Here is an 18,487-nt window from a genome sequence, read left to right on the forward strand (position 1 = left end):
ACTTAAGTAGGTTGTGGGATTTTAAACAAGGCAGGATGCTTTGTTGTTTGCCGCTGCCATTTGAATGTTGCAGTAGAAACTGAGACTCACGAGACCAGGAAATCGTTTTTCAGCCTTCTGTTGTCCAGTTTTGGTGAGCTTTTTAGAATTGTAGCCTCAGATTTCTGTTCTTAGCAGACATGAGTGGCATCTAATGTGGTCTTTTGCTGCCATAATCCACCCACCCTCTTCGAAGTTCAATGTGTTCTGCACTCAGAGATGCTCTTCTGCATCTTTGAGATGTAATAAGTTGCTGTCTTGACTTCCCGTCAGTTTAAAGCAGTTGAGCCATTCTTCTCTGAAATCAAGTGCACATTTTCTCCCAGAGAACTTGACCATTCTGTGAAAACCCAGTGACTGTAGAAAAATCCCACATCAACATTTTGTGAAATACAAAGATCTCTCCGGCAGTAACAACATCATTCAGAGTTACTTAAATCACCTTTCTTCTTCATTGTCTAAGGAGCTTGGAAAGAAAAGCATCTGGACTTTAAGCTGCTTGAAGACGTTTCACCTCTCATCCAAGAAGCTTCTTCAGTCCCAGATTTAAACCCTGTGGGAGTATCCCCCCAAGAGGGAAAAAAGGACCCCCTAATGATCCTCTACCTAATCACATGAGCCAAGGTGCGAAAACGAGTGTAGGTCACAATCACCCATGGTTTCAAGTGAGCTCATTGGGAAACCTAGCCCCACCCTATCATGGGATTTCCTGAGGTCAGATGGACCAGGGTATGAGTGGGCGTTAAGGGGTCTGGAAGGGATCTCAAAACTGGATTATAGATGGCAGACAGTTGGTGTCATAAGCCACCGCCTCTGTTCAAAGATGGTCGCTCACAGTGGACATAGATGGCTTCTTTCACTCCTCTTTCAAACCATCTGTCCTCTGTGCCCAAAATGTGAACATTGGCATCCTCGAAAGAGTGTCCTTTGTCTTTTATATGCAGATGGACCGCCGAGTCTTGTCCTGTGGAGGTGGCTCTTCTATGTTGTGCCATGCGTTTATTAAGTGGCTGTTTGGTCTCTCCAATGTAGAGGTCTGGGCATTCCTCGCTACACTGTACAGCATACACCACATTGTTCAGTTTGTGTTTAGGAGTTTTGTCTTTCGGATGATTCCTCATTCATTGTAGCTTCGTGCTATTAACACTGAAAAATTCTCTGAGAAATGATAGATGGCACATGTCCCGTGATGGTGCGAGTGATTTTCAATAACTTTATTAAAACCATATTGTGACACAGACCAGAACACTTACAGAGCACACAACAGAAATAAATACCATCATGTGTACAGCGCTCATTGCCGAACAGAATTATTGCAGCTGGCTTTTGATTTATGTCATCCAGAAAGGGAGAGGGCATGCTATGTCATCAGACAGAGATACCACCAGGAGCTGGGCTCAGTGTGCCAAACACCCTGCCTGCTTTTTGACCGTAGAGAGCAGTTCCTTAAACACGTCATCGGCTCTGATATACAGCTAGGCTGCGTCTCAATCTAAAACAATCAGCTCCTGCTCAGCTCCGCTCGAGGAGGCATCGGGCTGCTTTAATCAAGGTCCATGTCAGGCTTGCTCTCTGTAGTTTCTGAGGCAGGATTGCCCGCAGCCTCGGTCGTTCCCTTGTCTGCCGCTGCTTCCTGGGGTTTCTCCTGGCCGTCGACGGGCCCGTTCTGCTCTGCAGGGGTCTCCTCTTTGGGAAGCTCCACTTTGGGTTTGGGCTTGGTCACGATCGGGTTACAAGCACCGAAAAGCTCCTGTGGAAAAATGAAATGATGGGTTGATTCAATAAAAACTGAACTAACCCTACAGTCTAATATTCCTAGTGCTTACAATCTTAAACTCACCCTTGTTTTTGCTTTAATGTCTTTGACTTTGACAGATGGATCCACCGCCAGGCTCTGTTTGCTCTGCTGGTTCATGGCACTGTTCATCCAGATCATTGCATCGTTGTTCAGTTTGTCCACCTTGTTTACATCTGCCTCATCTAAATGGTCATACTGCTCATCCTGGAAATCAAACAGGCAATATTATGTGCTGTGCAGGCAACAGAAGCTATTAATAGTAGTTCTCATGTCTTTTAAACAATACCGTGTAAACATATTTAAAAACAAATACATTTCTTAATACTGTAGTTAATAGTAGTCACCTTCATTTTGTAGGCTTCGATAAATTTCATGTACTGCTGGATTTGTTTTCCCAGCTCATCAAAAGCTTTAGGTCTCTCTTCAGACTCTGCATACCTGTCCTGAATCGGCTGACCAAGTTTCTGCAGAGCACACCGTAAACACATCAGTTAGAGGAATCAATATGTGATCAGATTAAGACAAGAAACATAAATAAAGAAATAAAAAGAAATCAGCGCAATAATCACCTTCAACTCTGCCAGTTTGTCAATGTACACCTGTTTAGGTTGGTCCTCTCCATCTTCATACAGCCAGTTTTCAGTATCCTCTAGCTTTAAGGACAAAACATCTCGGTCCTAAAGAATTAGAATGATTTCACATTATGTCGAGGGACGTTGAATCTGCTGCTAATTACATCACGGCTTATCTTAAACGATGAATGAGACGATGCTCTTCACTCACAGTTTCACTGACGAACTTCTCCAGCATGCCGTGCAGTTTGTCCCTCATTTCGTACACGTACTCTTCTACATTATTCTTAGCGTCGTTCCTCTCCTTCTCCAGCTTATCCTGCATGATCATCTTGCCCTGAGGAGAACAAACACAGCCATTCTTACTCCCAGGCGAGATGACTGGATTGTGTAATGTCAGTGTGAGAGATGGGTGAAAATATAGGTACCTCATTTTCTACAAAAAGATTGAGCATGTCGTTTGCTAGCTGCCACTGTGGGTTGTTTTCAATTGGAAGCTCCAGAACTTTTGTCTTGACTTTGGGTTTTTTGGCTTGTGGAGGCTGATCGGACTTCTTCTCACCCTTGTTCTCCTCTGTGGAAGTCTAAGGAAAAAAAGAAAAGGTATAACAAAATATAAACACACAGAATGAAACTGTATTATAACATTTACAGTCTAATGAATTTGCTTCATAAGGATAAAACATAAAAATCAAAACATTTCAGGGTTCTAACATAAAGACTTTAATCTGGGCTATCAATATTTAACTGATTCTACACAAACATCTCACCTCCATCTCTTCACTCTCTCGTGGCGTCTTCTCTTCTGTTTCTTTCTGAGCCTCTCCCTGAGTCAGCTGCTCATCCTGATCTGTCTGCATTTTGCTCTGCTGTGGGAAGAAATTTAAGAAGTCTTTAAGAAGAAGCATCTCACAATGAGTACCGCATGACTCTTTGTGATGAACCGTTTGTCCAAACTACCTCTCCATCTTTGTCGGCAGCCTGTTCTGTTTCCATTGGTTCCTCTGCCTCATCAGACTTCTGCACTTCAACCAGAGAGGCGCTGGACACACTAAAGATTCCGTGAATGTTCACCCGCACTTTCACTTTCACTTTGGAACTCTCACCTGATGCCTGGGGGACAACTTTCTGGATCATAAACTGACCTGTGGAAATAAAGGGTTAAAAGGAGTAAAGATAAAAAAATTAACTAGGAAAAATAGGTTTAGTGAAGCTTGTTAATCGCTGCCTGTCATATCCCACAGTCATTAAAAAGATATCACTCAGGGTCAGTTATAGGTCTGCATTTATTAAAAAAAACAAAAACAAACAAACAAAAAAAACCCTAGGGAGACTGCAACATATTATTAAAACCTGGGATGATAAAGGTGAACCGTGATGTATTAGGTAGAAACTGATCAGAGAGAAAGAGGAAAAAAAAAAGATGATTACTGGAGATCATTTTAAAATTTAGTGAGATCAAACTGGTAAAACAAAACAAAAAACTAACACACAAAAAGGCCACATTTAATAGTGAAATTAAGAGGATTTCAAGCACAAGGAACTCAAAGCATTGGGCCTAAACAGCTGTGTAGCCTTAAGAAAAACTCTTATCAGTGAGACTAATAAAAAAGGCTTCAGTTGGCAGAAGGAACATAAAAATTGGACTCTGGAGCGACGGAAAAAGATCATGAGGTCTGTAAAGGATTTACTGTGATGGTCACATCGTGGTACAAAGAAAAGTGGATTAAGTGATGCACTCATCATCCATAGTGTAGAGTACAAGCTTATGAGAGCAGTGTTGATGATGTGGCATTACTTCAGTTGGTCAGTTCTTGGTTCAACAACATTCTGCACCCAAAACTTCACCTGACAATCTGGATATAGTGAGTCAACAGGTTTTTCGATCATAGGATTTTTTTTTTCATCTTTATCATCGATGGTTCAATTTGTGAAGGAGTTGTTCAGGTATCACGAGACATCAGTTTCAATGGGACACCAACTGGTCCAGACATTAACCCAACTTTTTAGGGTGTGCTGGAGAAGACTATACACAGTGGTCCACCTCTTCACTCGTGAACACAAGATCTTGGTGAGATACTAATGTGATTCTGGACACAGATAAATCTTAAGACATTGCATACGCTTATTGAAAAGAAGTGATGGCAAATGAGCACCATCATCAAAGCTTATGGGGTCCAACTGCACATTAGTGTGTGACTTTGTTTGGCCAGGCAGTAAATTTGAAAGTGAGGAAAGGTACACCAACCAAGATATTTTTCTAAGGACTTTATGGGGGGGGAAATAAAAACTTATAGGTACAAATCTAGCTGTGTGTCTGCTTGATGTGTAGGTAACCAAGTTTTAGGAAGGTTTCATTTCTTACCTATAGTGGGATCTGGATAAGGCAGCTCATTAGGGGAACTGTAGTAAGCCTCCAAAGAGAAAGGCTCTTTCCGGTAGAAAGTCAGCACTTTGGAAAAGGGCGCAGCATGGTTTTTGGGAAACACCTCACAATCACTGCAACAAATGAATATTAAATTACATTACGGTAACTAAGATAAATGTCAGCATAAATAAATAATGATGACGATAATAATAATAATAATAATAATAATAATGAAAAACAAAGAAGCCTTTTTCTTTTTTTACCTCACACCATCCTCTGCAGCAGAATGCCATTTCAAAGAGATGGGATATGGAACGGCATCTGTGATGGAGAATTCACGGACTTTGAAGGCTGGAGACAGGATTGCGCACTGAGGAGAGAGATGGCCTTGTGTCAATGAGCACTGCAGTAGCATTATATTATATTAACTCCTCTCAATCATCAACACTTGTTAAAGTTTGCCAGATGCAAACAACTGATTATTTTCCAGTAGACATCAGAATAAAACCCGACTGCATTGTACCTGCAGAGCGCATCCTCTGGCCACAGCTTCATCAGCATTCAGTGTAGTGCTCAACTCCTTTCCAAAGAATTTGCTGATTCTCTCTTTGACAGCTGGGATTCTAGAAGCACCGCCGACTATCTCAACCGCATAGATGTCTTCTTTCTTCAGTTCTTATGAAATAAAAACAAAGTTTAATCTTAAACATGAAGAAAAACTAATGAGTTCCTTTTTTAAACTCAATTAGACAAAAACTAAATTAAACTTACTGGCCTGTTCCAACAGACTCTGCAGAGGGGGTTCTACTCGGGCCAAAATGTCAGCACACATCTCTTCAAACTGAGCCCTGCAAAAGAAAAGAGGAACATGCCGTTAGATGTAAAGTAGATATCAACAATCAGCAAAAAAAAAAAATCACTTTCTTGTCGAACTACCTGTTCATTTTTCCAGTGACATCGATGTCATTCATGAAGCACTCGATGTTGAGTGGCAGGTCAGAGGAGTTAGCGCTCATCAGTTTCTTCAGTTTTTCAGACTCCTGGTAGAGCCTGACCAGAGCCCGGGGCTTTGACTTCACATCAAGCTTGTACTTTTTGCCAAATTCCTCGCAGAAATGTTTAACGACAACCTCGTCAAAATCCTTTCCTCCCAACAGCGGGTCACATGCTGTGGCAAGAACCTGAGCGGCAGGGTAAAGAGTTATGGTTATGACACAAACTCAGTTGTAGACTGATAAACTGTGTGCAGTGCACTGGGATGTCTACACACCTTGAGTTTGCCTTTATTAAAGGCACACACAGATGTCTGGTATCCAGAATGGCCCAGGTCCACAAACACCACATTCCTGGCCTTCTCCTCAGGAGCAGGCAGATCCTGTTTGTAGATTCCATAAGCCAAGGCAACTGCAATCGAGTCAATTAGAATTTTTAGGTGTACCTTATTAACTAGTTAGAAAATGGAAGCTTACAAACAACACCAAGCTAGAGTGGCTTTGTATGACTCAAAGCTCAAAATAATCCTTATCTGATAATTTACTATTTTATTTATACTGGGCGGTGATGTAGCCCTTTTAGTGACTGATATGATCATATTATGATATCTCCTTTTAAGAAAAAAAACTGTTTGAAATTTGAGTATGTAGAGCATTCGACTGATTTGAGCATCCACCACTTTGAATATGACAGAAAATGATCAAGAGCAGAATAGGTCTCAATTACTGTCAGATCAGAGTTGGTTAGTGAGATGCACTTCCTTGCCTAAAAGCTCTGGTACAGACCTGCAGTTGTCTCATTCATCAGCCTCAAGCAGTTGAGTCCAGCAATCTGAGCAGCATCTACTACAGATCTCCTCTCAGCATCAGTGTAGTAGCAAGGAACCTGGTTAGAACAGAAGGGAGTCCATTGATTAGTCTGGTTAATCAGCCCGCAAGGTGGCACACACTATGATTTGATTCTGATCTTTCTCAGCTGGTAAACAGTAGATAATTTGGTCACACGACTATGCTCTCATGTTAAGCAATACAATGTATCTGTGTCTGAATTACAGCAAAGTCACAGACTGAATGTCACACGCATCTTTAGCATTTGCAACAGGTTTTTATTGTTTTGAAGGTTGGAAATGCTTGTGTATGATTGCTGAGAAATAAACTTTCACTGCCAATTTGAAAAGAACTCTGAGCAATTCAAAAAACAACAACTTATAAGCAACATTCTCAAAAATGAATCTCTCATCCAACTCCAGTCAGCTGTCCTCTGCTCTGCTGCTTGGAAGAGTTAAGCATAATGGAACATAAATCACGTATCTGCCTGCTGCAAGTTCTGGTTTAGAGTGCAGCAGATCTCCAGAGCAGAAGGATTACTACTGTAACCACTAGAAGTTCTTGGAGGAGAGTTTAATTATTAATTCTAAAATAAGTCTGATGCACAATCAAAGGTCATGGGTTTATGATAGAATATGGATGATTCAATAATTAAGACTGGATTTAGTGAAACCAAACTATGTAAAACATAGACTCTCTGTTGTATGCCATTCTCTCAGAGCTTGTGTATTATTCTATTAACCTACTTAATGAAAGACAGATTCAGGACAAGTCTGATCAAGTAACATGACAAATGCATGTGTGTGAGGCATGGACTTGTTATGACAGCATACTTACAGACACAACGCAGTCAGCCACGGGCTTCTTCAGGGCGTTCTCTGCCGTCTCCTTGAGCTTGGTGAGAAGCATGGCGGTGACCTGTTCGATGCTGAATACCTTTTCCTCCTCCATGTACATCACCTTTAACAAAAATCCAATTGACAGACATGGAAGTTTATTACGCGTCAGCTCAAAATGAGTGTTTTGTATAGTAGCAGATTTTTAAAAAATATTCCAGTTAGTGACACAGAGCAGCAAAAGGTTCTCAGAGGTTTTCAATTAGATCCTCAAAGAAAAACAAACCCATTATCAGCTGCTAGAGAAAATGTCAGACCAAGTTTACTATAAAGTCAGGTCTGGAAAAAGAATACCAAAATTTTAACTATAATGCAAATGTTCCCTCTTCTTCTCTTACCTTGATGCCTGTTGTTCCCGAGGGCATTTGTGCAATATCGTAGACCATGTTTTCTTTGAGGGACTGCACATATGGATCTGAAAATGCCCTGCCATGAAACTTCTTGAACCCTTGGACTGTGTTCTTGCAGTTTGTGACAACCTGTTTAATGAGAGAAAGAAAAGAAAAATGTTTAATTGACACACAAATACTAACTGCACAAACTGTCAATTTATGACTTGGCAAATTGATTTGTGTTGGTGCAGTTTCTGTGTAGAGTTGTTCATGCTCTGTGCACTGTGTGATGAAGCGACCCCCACCCCGGTCTCCTGGGCAAAACCTGTACCCAGCACCTCTCAGCTTCTCGTGAAAACATACCTGGCTTTTTGCAGCTGCACCAATTGATCGATTCCGGGGTCCAAAAGAAACACATGCTCTAAAAACAGAAAACACAATTCACCTCTCTCATCTACAACAATTGCTTCACAATGGTGCAGTTAGTTCACCAACTGGCGATATAATATTAACCCTTTCACGTGTATTTTTTAAGATTCTGAAATCACAATTCTATGGTCCTTTATCTGGTTTTTCTGTGGACCGAGAGCGTTAAAAATGAAGCACAATAGGCTGATAATGTGGTTTTGACAGCCTGGTTCCGGCCTCCTCCCGTCAGCCTGCAGTAAAACATCCATCACCTGACTAGTTAGGTCACTTAACGACCTTTAAATATTTTTTCGATGGTATTAATGTATTCAAACCCCAAAAGAAACAATAAATTAAAATCAAGTTATCCCAGGGTTTCTTTTCTCCAACAATTTCGTTCCGGCTTGCTAGCATTAGCTTTAGCACTCACATGCTGTTTCCTGTTGTGAAATCTGTTAGCATGCTAACTAGCTAGCAATGTTAGCTTCACTCAATATTAGGATATAGAAAAGTGCATTCATTCACATTCTGTAGGCGTTATCAACGCAGACGATAGATTGCAAAGCATCCTCAATGATGTGACTAGTCGTACTTACGGTGTACATCGATCGCTGTATTCATTGGCGACAGTTTCAATCCCTCCGGCTCGGGCTACTGCTACATAGCAGTTTAAAAACCCGACGTCAAAGCCTACAACTGACATTATCGCTAGTTAACTTGGTAGTGTGGAGTTACAAGGAGGAACAAAAATACAGTTCGGTGCTCAAAGTGACAACGGTGGCTACAGAAGCTCTCAGTCAGCGGACGGTGATACACCCTTGTTCTTCTTGTTCCATGAAGCTGAGCAGCAGCATGCGGTACGCCGGCAGATGCGTGACAGCGTTCAGGAATTTTCTGTCTGTGCACTGACCAATAGCATCCGACTGCGGGGACCAGAGATGTCATGCGCCACCTACAGCTCAGACCCGGTATCGCATCAGCAGGTCTTTTTTTTTTTCCTTTGGGGGTCGCAAAAGCGGATCATGTGATTCCTTCTCACCGTTCATAGCATCCTCTTCTGTCACACCAACCCTCTGCATGTCCTCCTTTGGTACATCCATGAATCTTTTTTGTGGCCTTTCTCTTTTCCTCCTCGGTGGAAGCTCTATATCCATCCACCAACTCTTTCTCATATCTTCATGGCATGGGTCATCATCTTTATCGCTGTATATTTACTACCACTCGGTCTGTCACACTTGTTTCTTCTCTTCTCTATACCTCTGGAATCCTTACACTCTCCATGACTGTGTTAAATTATCTGGTTAAAAACTCAGCTGAGCTCTGCATACCTCCACATGTATGTTATCTAAACCAACTGCCTTTCCACTCATTCTTTTTATAGCTGCCATCATTTCCTCCTGCTAATCCTCTGCACTTCCTGATTTACATCTTCCTCTCTCTCTCTCATTTTATACATTCATCAGGTCCTCAAAGTACTCCTTCCACCTTCTTAGCACACCCTGGTCACTGATTAGTACATGCCCATCTCTATCCATAATCACCCTAACCTGTTGGACATCCCAGTATCTCACTAGAGTCTGTATGATCGCTGTCTGACTTCTGGTAGCTGTAGCGTCAACCATTTGCAGGTTGGTATTTTCTTAAGTATCACAACTACTTCAAATCAGCTGTAATAAAATTGTCTGGCTGTTAAGACTTCTGATTATGTTTCTGGCAACTCTCACCAGCTAAACATATCAAGGAGTCACATCAGCAAATCAGCATCAGGTGATGCAAAATCATGTTGTTACAACAGTGTGTTCTGCTTTTACTTTGACACATAGTCCCCACTTACGCTGTTGCAGATCCTGCTATGGCAACAGCACTCACCAGTGACTGTGGTCAGCAGGACACTGTATTCTACAACATCACAAAGTCAATCAGCCTACTTTTATTAGACACTCATGAATCTGGAGATTCAACTAACACAGGGAAGGAATACAGTATATAAAGTTCACTGTCGTGCAAAAAGACAGCTGTGGCACTGCCTCCACCCCTCAGACTCAAAGCGTGGGGATGATTCCTGAAACACTGAGCCTGAAAATAAATACATTTATATGTCTTATATATCCATTCCTCAGCACTGCTTTTATGACTGACTAGTATTAACTTCTGCAGTTGAAACATTTCTGTCTCATCAGTATTATTCTCATGGGATCAAAAATAGCAAATAATCACATCAAACGGTTCAAACTCACTCAAACACAGATTCCAACATTTTTAACCACACTTTTTTCTGTGTACTGATAAATTAATTTAATGCAAAATATGTATTAGAATATCTAAAACTGCAACCCTATCACAACATCCACCACATTCTAAGTGAAAACATGACAAACTGGTGTGCACAGGCATCAGATTATTGGCCAGAACATCACCAAACATCATTTGCGAGAGTACCACACTTATCCTCCAAATGTCACACTCTAACTTAACTATTTTTTATTTTGTCATTCAATGTTAGGAATTAAAGTGAACCAACAGTCAATCAAAACTGATTTCACATAAATATTTTCACTTTTTATTGGTTAGACGTACAGACTTGGAATTATAAACAGAGGGCAGTTTAGAGAGGCGGTGCGTGTTCATTGATCGTTCTCGTAGTCGGCTGAATTCTTCCTCTTGCCCTGCTGATGGACGCTGTTGCCCCAGCTGTAGGTCAGATACATAAGGACCATTGCTGCAAAAAGGAAGATTACAAAACACATTAGCATTAGCGATCTGACACTTTATGCACCTTACTGTGAAATAAGTGTCTTTAGTAAATCCTTAAAAATCATATTGTCTGTCTCTTCATTCTCTTCAAATCTTCACTCATGCTTCACACATGACACGACTAAAACACTTCTATTATATAAGCACAAATACTGTTATGGTCAAACTCATAATCAATTAATTTAACAGGTCATCTAGGTTTGTCTGTGAAGGTTCTCAGTCACCCAGGTCATCGTAGTCAAAGGAGCTTGCAAAGAAAAGCGTCTGGACTTTTTTAAGTTACTTGAAGACGTTTCACCTCTCGTCCGAGAAGCTTCAACTGAAGAAGCTTCTCAAATGACGTTTCACCTCTCATCTGAGAAGGTTCTTCAACTGAAGAAGCTTCACGGATGAGAGGTGAAACGTCTTCAAGTAACTTAAAGAAGTCCAGACGCTTTTCTTTGCAAGTCATCTAGGTTTGCTTTATTTTCTATTTTCTCTATCTTAAAAATAGCCTAAAGTAGTTCAGAATAAGATCCTTTTATAGTTTAAAATACAAGCGTTTTTAGCTCAGAAACCAACTCCAAGATTCCAGGTGAAGTTTAACTAGGAAAATATGAATGACAGAGTTGAAACAAACAGGCCAAGCATGCTACATATGCTCTTATTTAATTTTAAGAATTTACTGATATTGACACAATGAGCTGGTATACCAGAATCCTAACATAGTGTAAAAGAAAAACACTCACGGGGTGCAACTTTGAAGAAAGACGACGTGACCCTCCTCCACACATTTGGGATTCCCTTGGAGAAGTAGTTGGGGAAAGCCCTCTGCTCAAAAGGGGACAGACTGTATGTGATTATATGCCTGACCTTGGCCAAGTTTCCAAAGTGGCGTCCCATGTTTACTGGAGAGCTGGGCTGAAAAGACAGCAAGACGCATACAAACACAGTCATCAGTGCTTAAGTGTTTCTGTGAGCTGGATTTAAAGAAAATATTTTTAACCCAATAGCTGGATAATATATCTAATGTTCTCCTCAGAAACCAGCCTGTCATTGGAAAGGGGGTTATTGGGGTTACTGAATTTTAAATATACATAAAGGGCAATACATACGTGTCGTATTAACTTTAACGTAAAGTCGTCATTTAAACGTTAGCTTATGTAATGAGGTTCACAAGTCAGCTTTATAAAGCTGTTTTATGTAAGAGTATTACATAAACAATCACCTGCCCTTGTCTTAAAGACTTCCTGTGATAGTCACTAACACAGAACCCCCAAAAGGGTGCCAGATTGTTGATCCGTAGCCTGTCTCAAAGAACACAAAATTAAAATCCCAAACGAGCTAAGGTTAGCCGCGCTAGACGTTAGCTTGTCTGTTAGCTCAAACAGGCTAGCTCCTGAGGTACAAACAGACCTTGAGCTTGCACGAAAGCGTGGTATTTGAATCGCAATAGGCTCACACTAGTTCAGTTTCGCTATAAAAAAAATTACTGACATATCACGTTTTAGTATTACGGATAAATTCAAGAAAAACTTTTCAGTTGAAATAATGACATTGAGACTCACCGCTTTGCTTGTCCACGGTGTTTCTGAACACTTCCGGTGTCCGTCGACCTTTGTTATTCAGGCGTCAGCTCACGCCGAGGGCATCACTGCCCCCTGACGGGCTGGGGTTTAAACGGCAAGCCATTAACTGAGTGAGGAAAATGTGTTTTTTCTAGTTCCAGGTCTATTAATACTGTGCTCGTGTGTTTTCAGATATTCCAATATTTGATTATGGGCATCATCTAGTTTAGGCCGCAGATCCTAGCTGCCACAGCAAATCACACTCAGAAGGTGCCAATATTAATCGACTAAGCTCTAAAGGTTTTTTTCCTCAGTTAGGACTTTAAGCAAAACAAGTAAAGTTGTGGTCGAAAGTTCCCATACACTCATGGAGGGCATGGATGTTATGTTAATTTTTATTCAGTGCTCTAGGGTAGAATGATTGTGCATCATAGATCTTTAATCACTTTAAAAAAACAAAACAAGAATTGGGTGCAGAATTGAATTCGTGTTGGATTTTCTTTAGTGTACATCTGTATACAGGCTTAAATATGAATATATACATTCCCACTAATATTTAGCTAAATGTCTCTTAACGTGTTGCACTTCAACCAGAAACTTTGGTTGCCATAAATAAGCTTGAGGCATATTTTTGGCTGGATGACCACTTTTCACGGCACAGTTGGTAGTTCATTTAAATTGATTACTTTCAAGGCAATGACTGGGCATTTAAACATAGTCCACAATTTTTAACAAGGGTTGAGGCCGGCGTTTTGGTAAGACCATTACAAAGGTGTAATATTAGTCTGCTTTATTTATTCCAAAACCACTTGTGATGTATGCTTGGCATCATTGTCCTGTTGGAACATCCAATTAGATCTGAGTTCATACTGTCTAGCTTTGATTTAAGGTGATGAAGAAAGACACCTCATCTCTGTGGCCAGATAGCTCAATCTTTGTCTCATCTGGCCATAAAACTTTTCTTTTTAGTAGATTTCCTCAATTTCAGCACCACTCACCTTTCTTTAGTGGCTCATAGCGCTTCACATAATTCCATTTAAACAAGGTTTATGCAAGTTATTTTTAATTTTCTTCAACTTTTGCCTACATAATTTCATTCTTTCGAATATTCCTAAGCTGAACACAGACACACAGTGAATTCATTCAGTTTGCATAAATAGATATGACATGCATTTAGTCTCATTCAACCAGTACAAATATATAAGCATGCAGTCAGTTCACACGTATGCAGTCACTCAGTGACCAGAAGTAATAAATACACACTGAAACCTCAACAACTTTCATTCTGGACATTATGCAGACAGACGTCTGTAATCCCCATGAATAAAACGATATGTAAAAGGTTTGGGAAGCGTTTGTGACTGCTTTTTCTTTTTGTCCAGAACAGGGCTACTTAAAATTTGGCAAATTGTGTTAAATTAAAGAATAATGACAGACAACCCACCCAGAACAAATTAACAAAAACAAGCAAACTTAAAATAAATCATACATCACACATTTTTATCTTCAAGTGTGTTAGATTCATTACAACATTTCTAACAGCTGAAGATCAGGATGCATCTGCACCTTTTCTGCCTTAACAAAACCGAAATAAATGCCACACTTTTACATGATAAAATACTTTAAGTAAACACAACTGCTCCAGACCAAACTTCTTTCATGCACAACGATTTTATAAATTCATGAAATCACCGAGCCTGGTCAGAATATTTGATGCTTGGAAACAGTCCACCTGTGTGATGACTGCTGATGAGGGTTTGTTGACATTCTGATCAGCCTGAAAAACAGAAAGGCATGTTGGTTGCTGGCTTAGCGACATGTACACCTGGTGGCGACCATGTCTTCAAACTCCTTGTAGACGTAAGAGCCGTCCTCTTCAAAGATCATGACACTGAGGGGGCTGTAGTGGGAGGGGACACACGAGGGCCTGGGAACAGAGGAGTCAAGCTTCTCATAGATGAGGTTTTGCACCATGGTGTGGACGGGTGACCCGTAGATGAAGCCCGTGATCCTCGGGCAGATTCCTCTGCAGTACCTGGGATTGTACTTAGGAGGAAACACAATCCAGTGGTCCAGTTTGAGCTGACTGAAGCGCACCCTGAAATCATACAAGGCGCAGTCACGTGTTGGGAATTCGGAACTTGGGAGAAGCTCAGGCAGCTGGATGTCCAACTTTGTATCACCTCGTTTGCTCTTTGGAGATTCCCTCTTCCATCTCCTCTTGCGCCCACGCCTGCGTTCTGGTTTTAAAGCCCCCTCCTTCTGAAAATTATTAAAGGCCACAGATGGCCTTTTACTTGCTTTAGCACTCTCTAGTGACCACTGGTGGGCGATTTTACTGGTGTCATTGAGGTAAAGAAGTAGAGGAGGGGACCTCAAGGTGATCTCCAGGGGACCTTTGCAACCATTGCCCTTGGCTCTTTGTTCCTCTGGGCAGGTGATGTTGACAAGCAAGTGTATGTTCTTTTTCGGAAACTTTAGGAGAGGCAGAAAAAATGAAGTGATGTCAATCTCCACCCAGTTTCTCCAGCTCCTCCTGCCTGTGCTGGCTGAAAAGTTCACTGCACGTTGGATCCCTGGACAGAGCGGGCACTGATTCGACCTCTCATACTCCTCGATAGTGATGTAACACAGAGAGCTGACAGGTGCTGAACTTTCATGGTCCAAACTGTACAGCAGGGCCGAGTTCAGAAGTTGCTCTTTTCTTTTCACTTGATGGAGGCTGTAGGATAAATCCTGCATAAAACTCTCTGTGGAAGAACACAAGAACATAAAGGGCAGAAAGTCACCATCATGTCATGATGCAGACGTCCTCAAGATTACACCAAATTTTAATTAGGTTGAATAAACATGCACAACTTATACATGTAGCCAATTCCACCAATGACATTTTACTTTTAAGGGAAGGTAAAAATGCAGGATTAGTGACAATAATGTGTTTCCATAATCAGTTACATACAAAAAAAACCCCCTAAAAACGCACACTTTTTGTGTGTGTGTGTATGTATATATATATATATATATATATATATATATATATATATATATATATATATCTCAACTATTACACACTTAAAAATATATATAATAAAAAATATTGGTATATTGTAGCATACCCAAGTATTATCACACTAAAGTTGAATGACTAAAAAAAAATTAAAAAAAAAATTAAAAAGACCTCAAGCTTTAATATCTGTGAAACCATACATGTGGTTTGGACCGTTTAAGATATTATGTGTTGTATATTAGAAGCTATAAAAAATATATCTGTCCCCTGTCTGCAAAACTGTGATTTCTACAGGCATCCAATCTGCTGCCAGAGATCTGACATTCAAATATTTTTGATTTTAAACGGTATTCATTCTGCATTAACTTGAGCTACATCCATGAGTCCATATTCATAGAATTACAGTAATAGATTTAACGTAAAAGTATCTGAAGGGCCTCACTCAAGATGCTTTGTAGATAATAGAACTACAAAATGAACCCTCACAAAAAAAGTGAAAGACTAAATCATCTAGAAACCACTTACCTTCTTCCCTCACAGTTTATGTAATAAATCTTATTAAAGACGTGCATCTTTTTCCTGGAACATCATTAAATCCAGCAGCCACAGTATATACCAGCCTTGTGTAGAAATTAGTTCTCCCTTTAAACCAGGTTTCCCATGGTACCCTCTATAATTTGGGTTAGCACTAAGGTTAAGTTATGGCTTTTCATAAGTACTTGACTGAGCAGTTTTGCTGTAATTTTGCTGCACCAGCAATCAGATAGCAAGCAACACAATCCTCAGAGCAGGTATGACTAACTTCACCAGACTGGCCTAGTGAGTTTGTGTGTCAACAGTGCAAACAACGCACCTAGTTGAGCGAGGGTGTGTGCAAATGTACGTGCATCTCTTGGCAGCGAACATCTACTTGCTGCTCTGCCTAATAACAAAAAAGCGCAGAGCAAAATGGATGATCTGGGGAAGAAATATAGGTAAGGCAGACAGGGAGGGAATAAAAATGAGAAAGAAAAGGCAGCTAAATGCTGCAAAAAACATCCCAGTTATGAGCCAGATCAAACAAACACTCACCATACATGCAGCCTAATGATTTATGCAGGTGCACCAAAAGCCATAGCACCTTGAAATTCAGTAGTTAGGATTGTTGGCAGTCCCAGGTTGCCTTTTTTAATGTTATAATATGAATAAAGTTATTCAGTTATAATTAACATCAATGCACAACCTGTAAAATCAGTGGTTAGTGTATTGCATGTACATGGTGGACTGGAATTATTTACGTATGATCTAGTCTGCCCCTGGTACAGCAGAGAGAAGTGGGTCAGGTCAGGGTAAGATGATGAGATGTAGTATAAGGTATGGTTAATGTCAAACATGAAACAGCCACATTGTAATACCATTAAATGAACCACTTTTTGTTCAGTGTTGAGTCAGTTTGTTGGGACATTTGACTCAAAAACTTTATATTACCAAATATAAACTGAGATACTTATCCTAGGGTGCATCTGGGGCTTGAGGTTCTTCTGAGATCTAGGAAGCTCTGGTAATTTCGCTTTGCTTTACCTCATCTTCGAAAAAGTGACCTATATCTCCAAATCATTGAAACTCTATAATCTTAATAAACACATGACCCTTAGTAACTATCCTTTGGGGTGTTTTAAGGCTGTGTGCCATGTTTCAGAGCCTATTCGTTTATTTAAATGGCCATGGAGCATCAGTGCTGCATGACCGTTTTGTTTTCTCCAGTGCAGTCAGCTGCCCGTGTGACTTGCTCACCTTTGTTACTTTGTGCCAGGCACTCATCCTGTGGCTTGATCAGTCGGACAGTGTTGTAGATGTTACTCCCCACCACACTCCTCTGCACTCTGGAGGACTTCTTGTAAACCTCTGTCAGATATTTCATGTACCTGTGCTCGGGTTTGAGCTTTTTCTTCAGACCGGGGTTCCACCTCGACCCCCCGTGCTCCGACAGAGCTTTCAGCAGCGGGGAGAAGATGCTGTCGTACTGGTAGGTGAAGTCGGTCAGTGTGTGCGGCGCGTTAGTGGCAGGCCTGAATGGCGCAACCAGCTTGAAGCTGCAGGTGACAAGCAGCAGCAGAGCGACAGTGCGAAAACGACTAAGGGCAGCTGACATCAGCATTTGTTTTTCCATTATAAACAACGAAACCGGTCAAAACCTATCGGGACTCTCTGTGGAGAGCTCGAGGTCAACAGGAGCGAACACGTGCTGCCGCTGATCAACACGCGCAGGTGTGGGCAATCAGCTCCATCACTCATATTACTTTGTCATGTAAAAGAAAGCTGCTGCAGGAGCCCCTGCGGCTGGGTCGTGTGAAAAATAAGAATGAAAACTGCAGCGAGCTTGTTTTATATGTAGCATAAGTGAGAGGACTGTGTTTTGTAAAGCACCAGCTCTGATTAAACTGTGAACCTTTAACTTCTGGTATTGAAGTACGTTTCCGGTTATTGTAAAAACAAGGTCAGACTACACATTTTAACATTTAAAGCGGAAAACCGAGCCCTCTAAACAGATTTGAAACACATTTTAGCAAATTTAAATACATTTAATCCTAAAGTATATGGATTTTAGCAGAGCTACACTGTCTACCAGTATCTCAGAAATTATTTAAATTGTTATTTAAATTATTTACTTTTACCTGCATATAAAATCCGAAATGGTCTCTTGCCTTTTTATATTTCTGTAAGTCTGTAAGTTTTAGATCCTATGCTGCTTAATTTTTAGTTATCCAGTAGTAAACTGGAAAAACTGGGGGCGCAGCTCTCCCAATTTTTGCTGCCAAACTTTGGAATAGCCTACCTCAAAATCTTAGGAAAGGAAAAGAAAACGTATATAAAAATATATAAACACGCCTTGTTAGTGCTTCCACCTAATAATAAAAAATACCACTGTACAGCTATATCTGCTGCATCATTTTATTGTTTATGTAT

The 18,487-nt window shown here is 40.6% G+C and overlaps 3 protein-coding genes across 5 annotated transcripts; all 3 read right to left on the minus strand.

Moving 5' to 3' along the window:
• Positions 1–1,238: 1,238 nt before the first annotated feature.
• Positions 1,239–9,160, minus strand: hspa4b (heat shock protein 4b). Its single transcript, XM_026191225.2, has 19 exons — positions 8,830–9,160; positions 8,189–8,246; positions 7,832–7,972; positions 7,435–7,557; positions 6,556–6,655; positions 6,048–6,181; positions 5,714–5,958; positions 5,549–5,625; positions 5,301–5,452; positions 5,041–5,147; positions 4,775–4,908; positions 3,370–3,554; positions 3,180–3,278; positions 2,838–2,993; positions 2,621–2,746; positions 2,407–2,514; positions 2,182–2,301; positions 1,880–2,041; positions 1,239–1,789 (listed from the first exon to the last, which is right to left on the minus strand). The coding sequence occupies exons 1-19, from the start codon at positions 8,934–8,936 to the stop codon at positions 1,583–1,585; spliced, it is 2,541 nt and encodes an 846-aa protein (XP_026047010.1). The 5' UTR covers positions 8,937–9,160; the 3' UTR covers positions 1,239–1,582.
• Positions 9,161–10,770: 1,610 nt separating this feature from the next.
• uqcrq (ubiquinol-cytochrome c reductase, complex III subunit VII) lies at positions 10,771–12,672 on the minus strand. 2 transcript variants are annotated; one of them, XM_026191237.2, is made up of 3 exons: positions 12,535–12,672; positions 11,716–11,887; positions 10,771–10,952 (listed from the first exon to the last, which is right to left on the minus strand). In XM_026191237.2, the coding sequence occupies exons 2-3, from the start codon at positions 11,867–11,869 to the stop codon at positions 10,858–10,860; spliced, it is 249 nt and encodes an 82-aa protein (XP_026047022.1). In that variant the 5' UTR covers positions 11,870–11,887; positions 12,535–12,672; the 3' UTR covers positions 10,771–10,857. The 2 variants fall into 2 exon arrangements, with proteins under 2 accessions (XP_026047022.1, XP_026047023.1); XM_026191238.2 differs by lacking the exon at positions 12,535–12,672 and adding an exon at positions 12,195–12,269.
• Positions 12,673–14,007: 1,335 nt separating this feature from the next.
• On the minus strand, positions 14,008–17,788 carry gdf9 (growth differentiation factor 9). Of its 2 annotated transcripts, XM_026191259.2 has the most exons (3): positions 17,315–17,788; positions 16,395–16,463; positions 14,212–15,284 (listed from the first exon to the last, which is right to left on the minus strand). In XM_026191259.2, the coding sequence occupies exons 1-3, from the start codon at positions 17,688–17,690 to the stop codon at positions 14,344–14,346; spliced, it is 1,386 nt and encodes a 461-aa protein (XP_026047044.1). In that variant the 5' UTR covers positions 17,691–17,788; the 3' UTR covers positions 14,212–14,343. The 2 variants fall into 2 exon arrangements, with proteins under 2 accessions (XP_026047053.1, XP_026047044.1); XM_026191268.2 differs by lacking the exon at positions 16,395–16,463 and having other exon boundaries at positions 14,008–15,284.
• Positions 17,789–18,487: the final 699 nt, after the last annotated feature.

Source organism: Astatotilapia calliptera, chromosome 2 (assembly GCF_964374335.1).
Source record: "Astatotilapia calliptera chromosome 2, fAstCal68.1, whole genome shotgun sequence".
NCBI classification, from domain to species: domain Eukaryota; kingdom Metazoa; phylum Chordata; class Actinopteri; order Cichliformes; family Cichlidae; genus Astatotilapia; species Astatotilapia calliptera.

What these genes read in the sequence shown, in the direction of transcription:
- hspa4b (XM_026191225.2), bottom strand. Translation starts at nt 8,936, where the DNA reads ATGTCAGTTGTAGGCTTTGACGTCGGGTTTTTAAACTGCTATGTAGCA. An exon ending in GAGAGAGTGAAGAGATGGAG is followed by an intron (nt 2,994 to 3,179) that starts GTGAGATGTTTG and finishes TTTTTTCCTTAG; the next exon opens with ACTTCCACAGAGGAGAACAA. An exon ending in AGAAGTTCGTCAGTGAAACT is followed by an intron (nt 2,515 to 2,620) that starts GTGAGTGAAGAG and finishes CTAATTCTTTAG; the next exon opens with GACCGAGATGTTTTGTCCTT.
- uqcrq (XM_026191237.2), bottom strand. Translation starts at nt 11,869, where the DNA reads ATGGGACGCCACTTTGGAAACTTGGCCAAGGTCAGGCATATAATCACA. An exon ending in TTTCTTCAAAGTTGCACCCC is followed by an intron (nt 10,953 to 11,715) that starts GTGAGTGTTTTT and finishes TCCTTTTTGCAG; the next exon opens with CAATGGTCCTTATGTATCTG.
- gdf9 (XM_026191259.2), bottom strand. Translation starts at nt 17,690, where the DNA reads ATGGAAAAACAAATGCTGATGTCAGCTGCCCTTAGTCGTTTTCGCACT. An exon ending in CCTGGCACAAAGTAACAAAG is followed by an intron (nt 16,464 to 17,314) that starts GTGAGCAAGTCA and finishes TTTTGTTATTAG; the next exon opens with GCAGAGCAGCAAGTAGATGT. An exon ending in ACACACCCTCGCTCAACTAG is followed by an intron (nt 15,285 to 16,394) that starts GTGCGTTGTTTG and finishes GTTCTTCCACAG; the next exon opens with AGAGTTTTATGCAGGATTTA.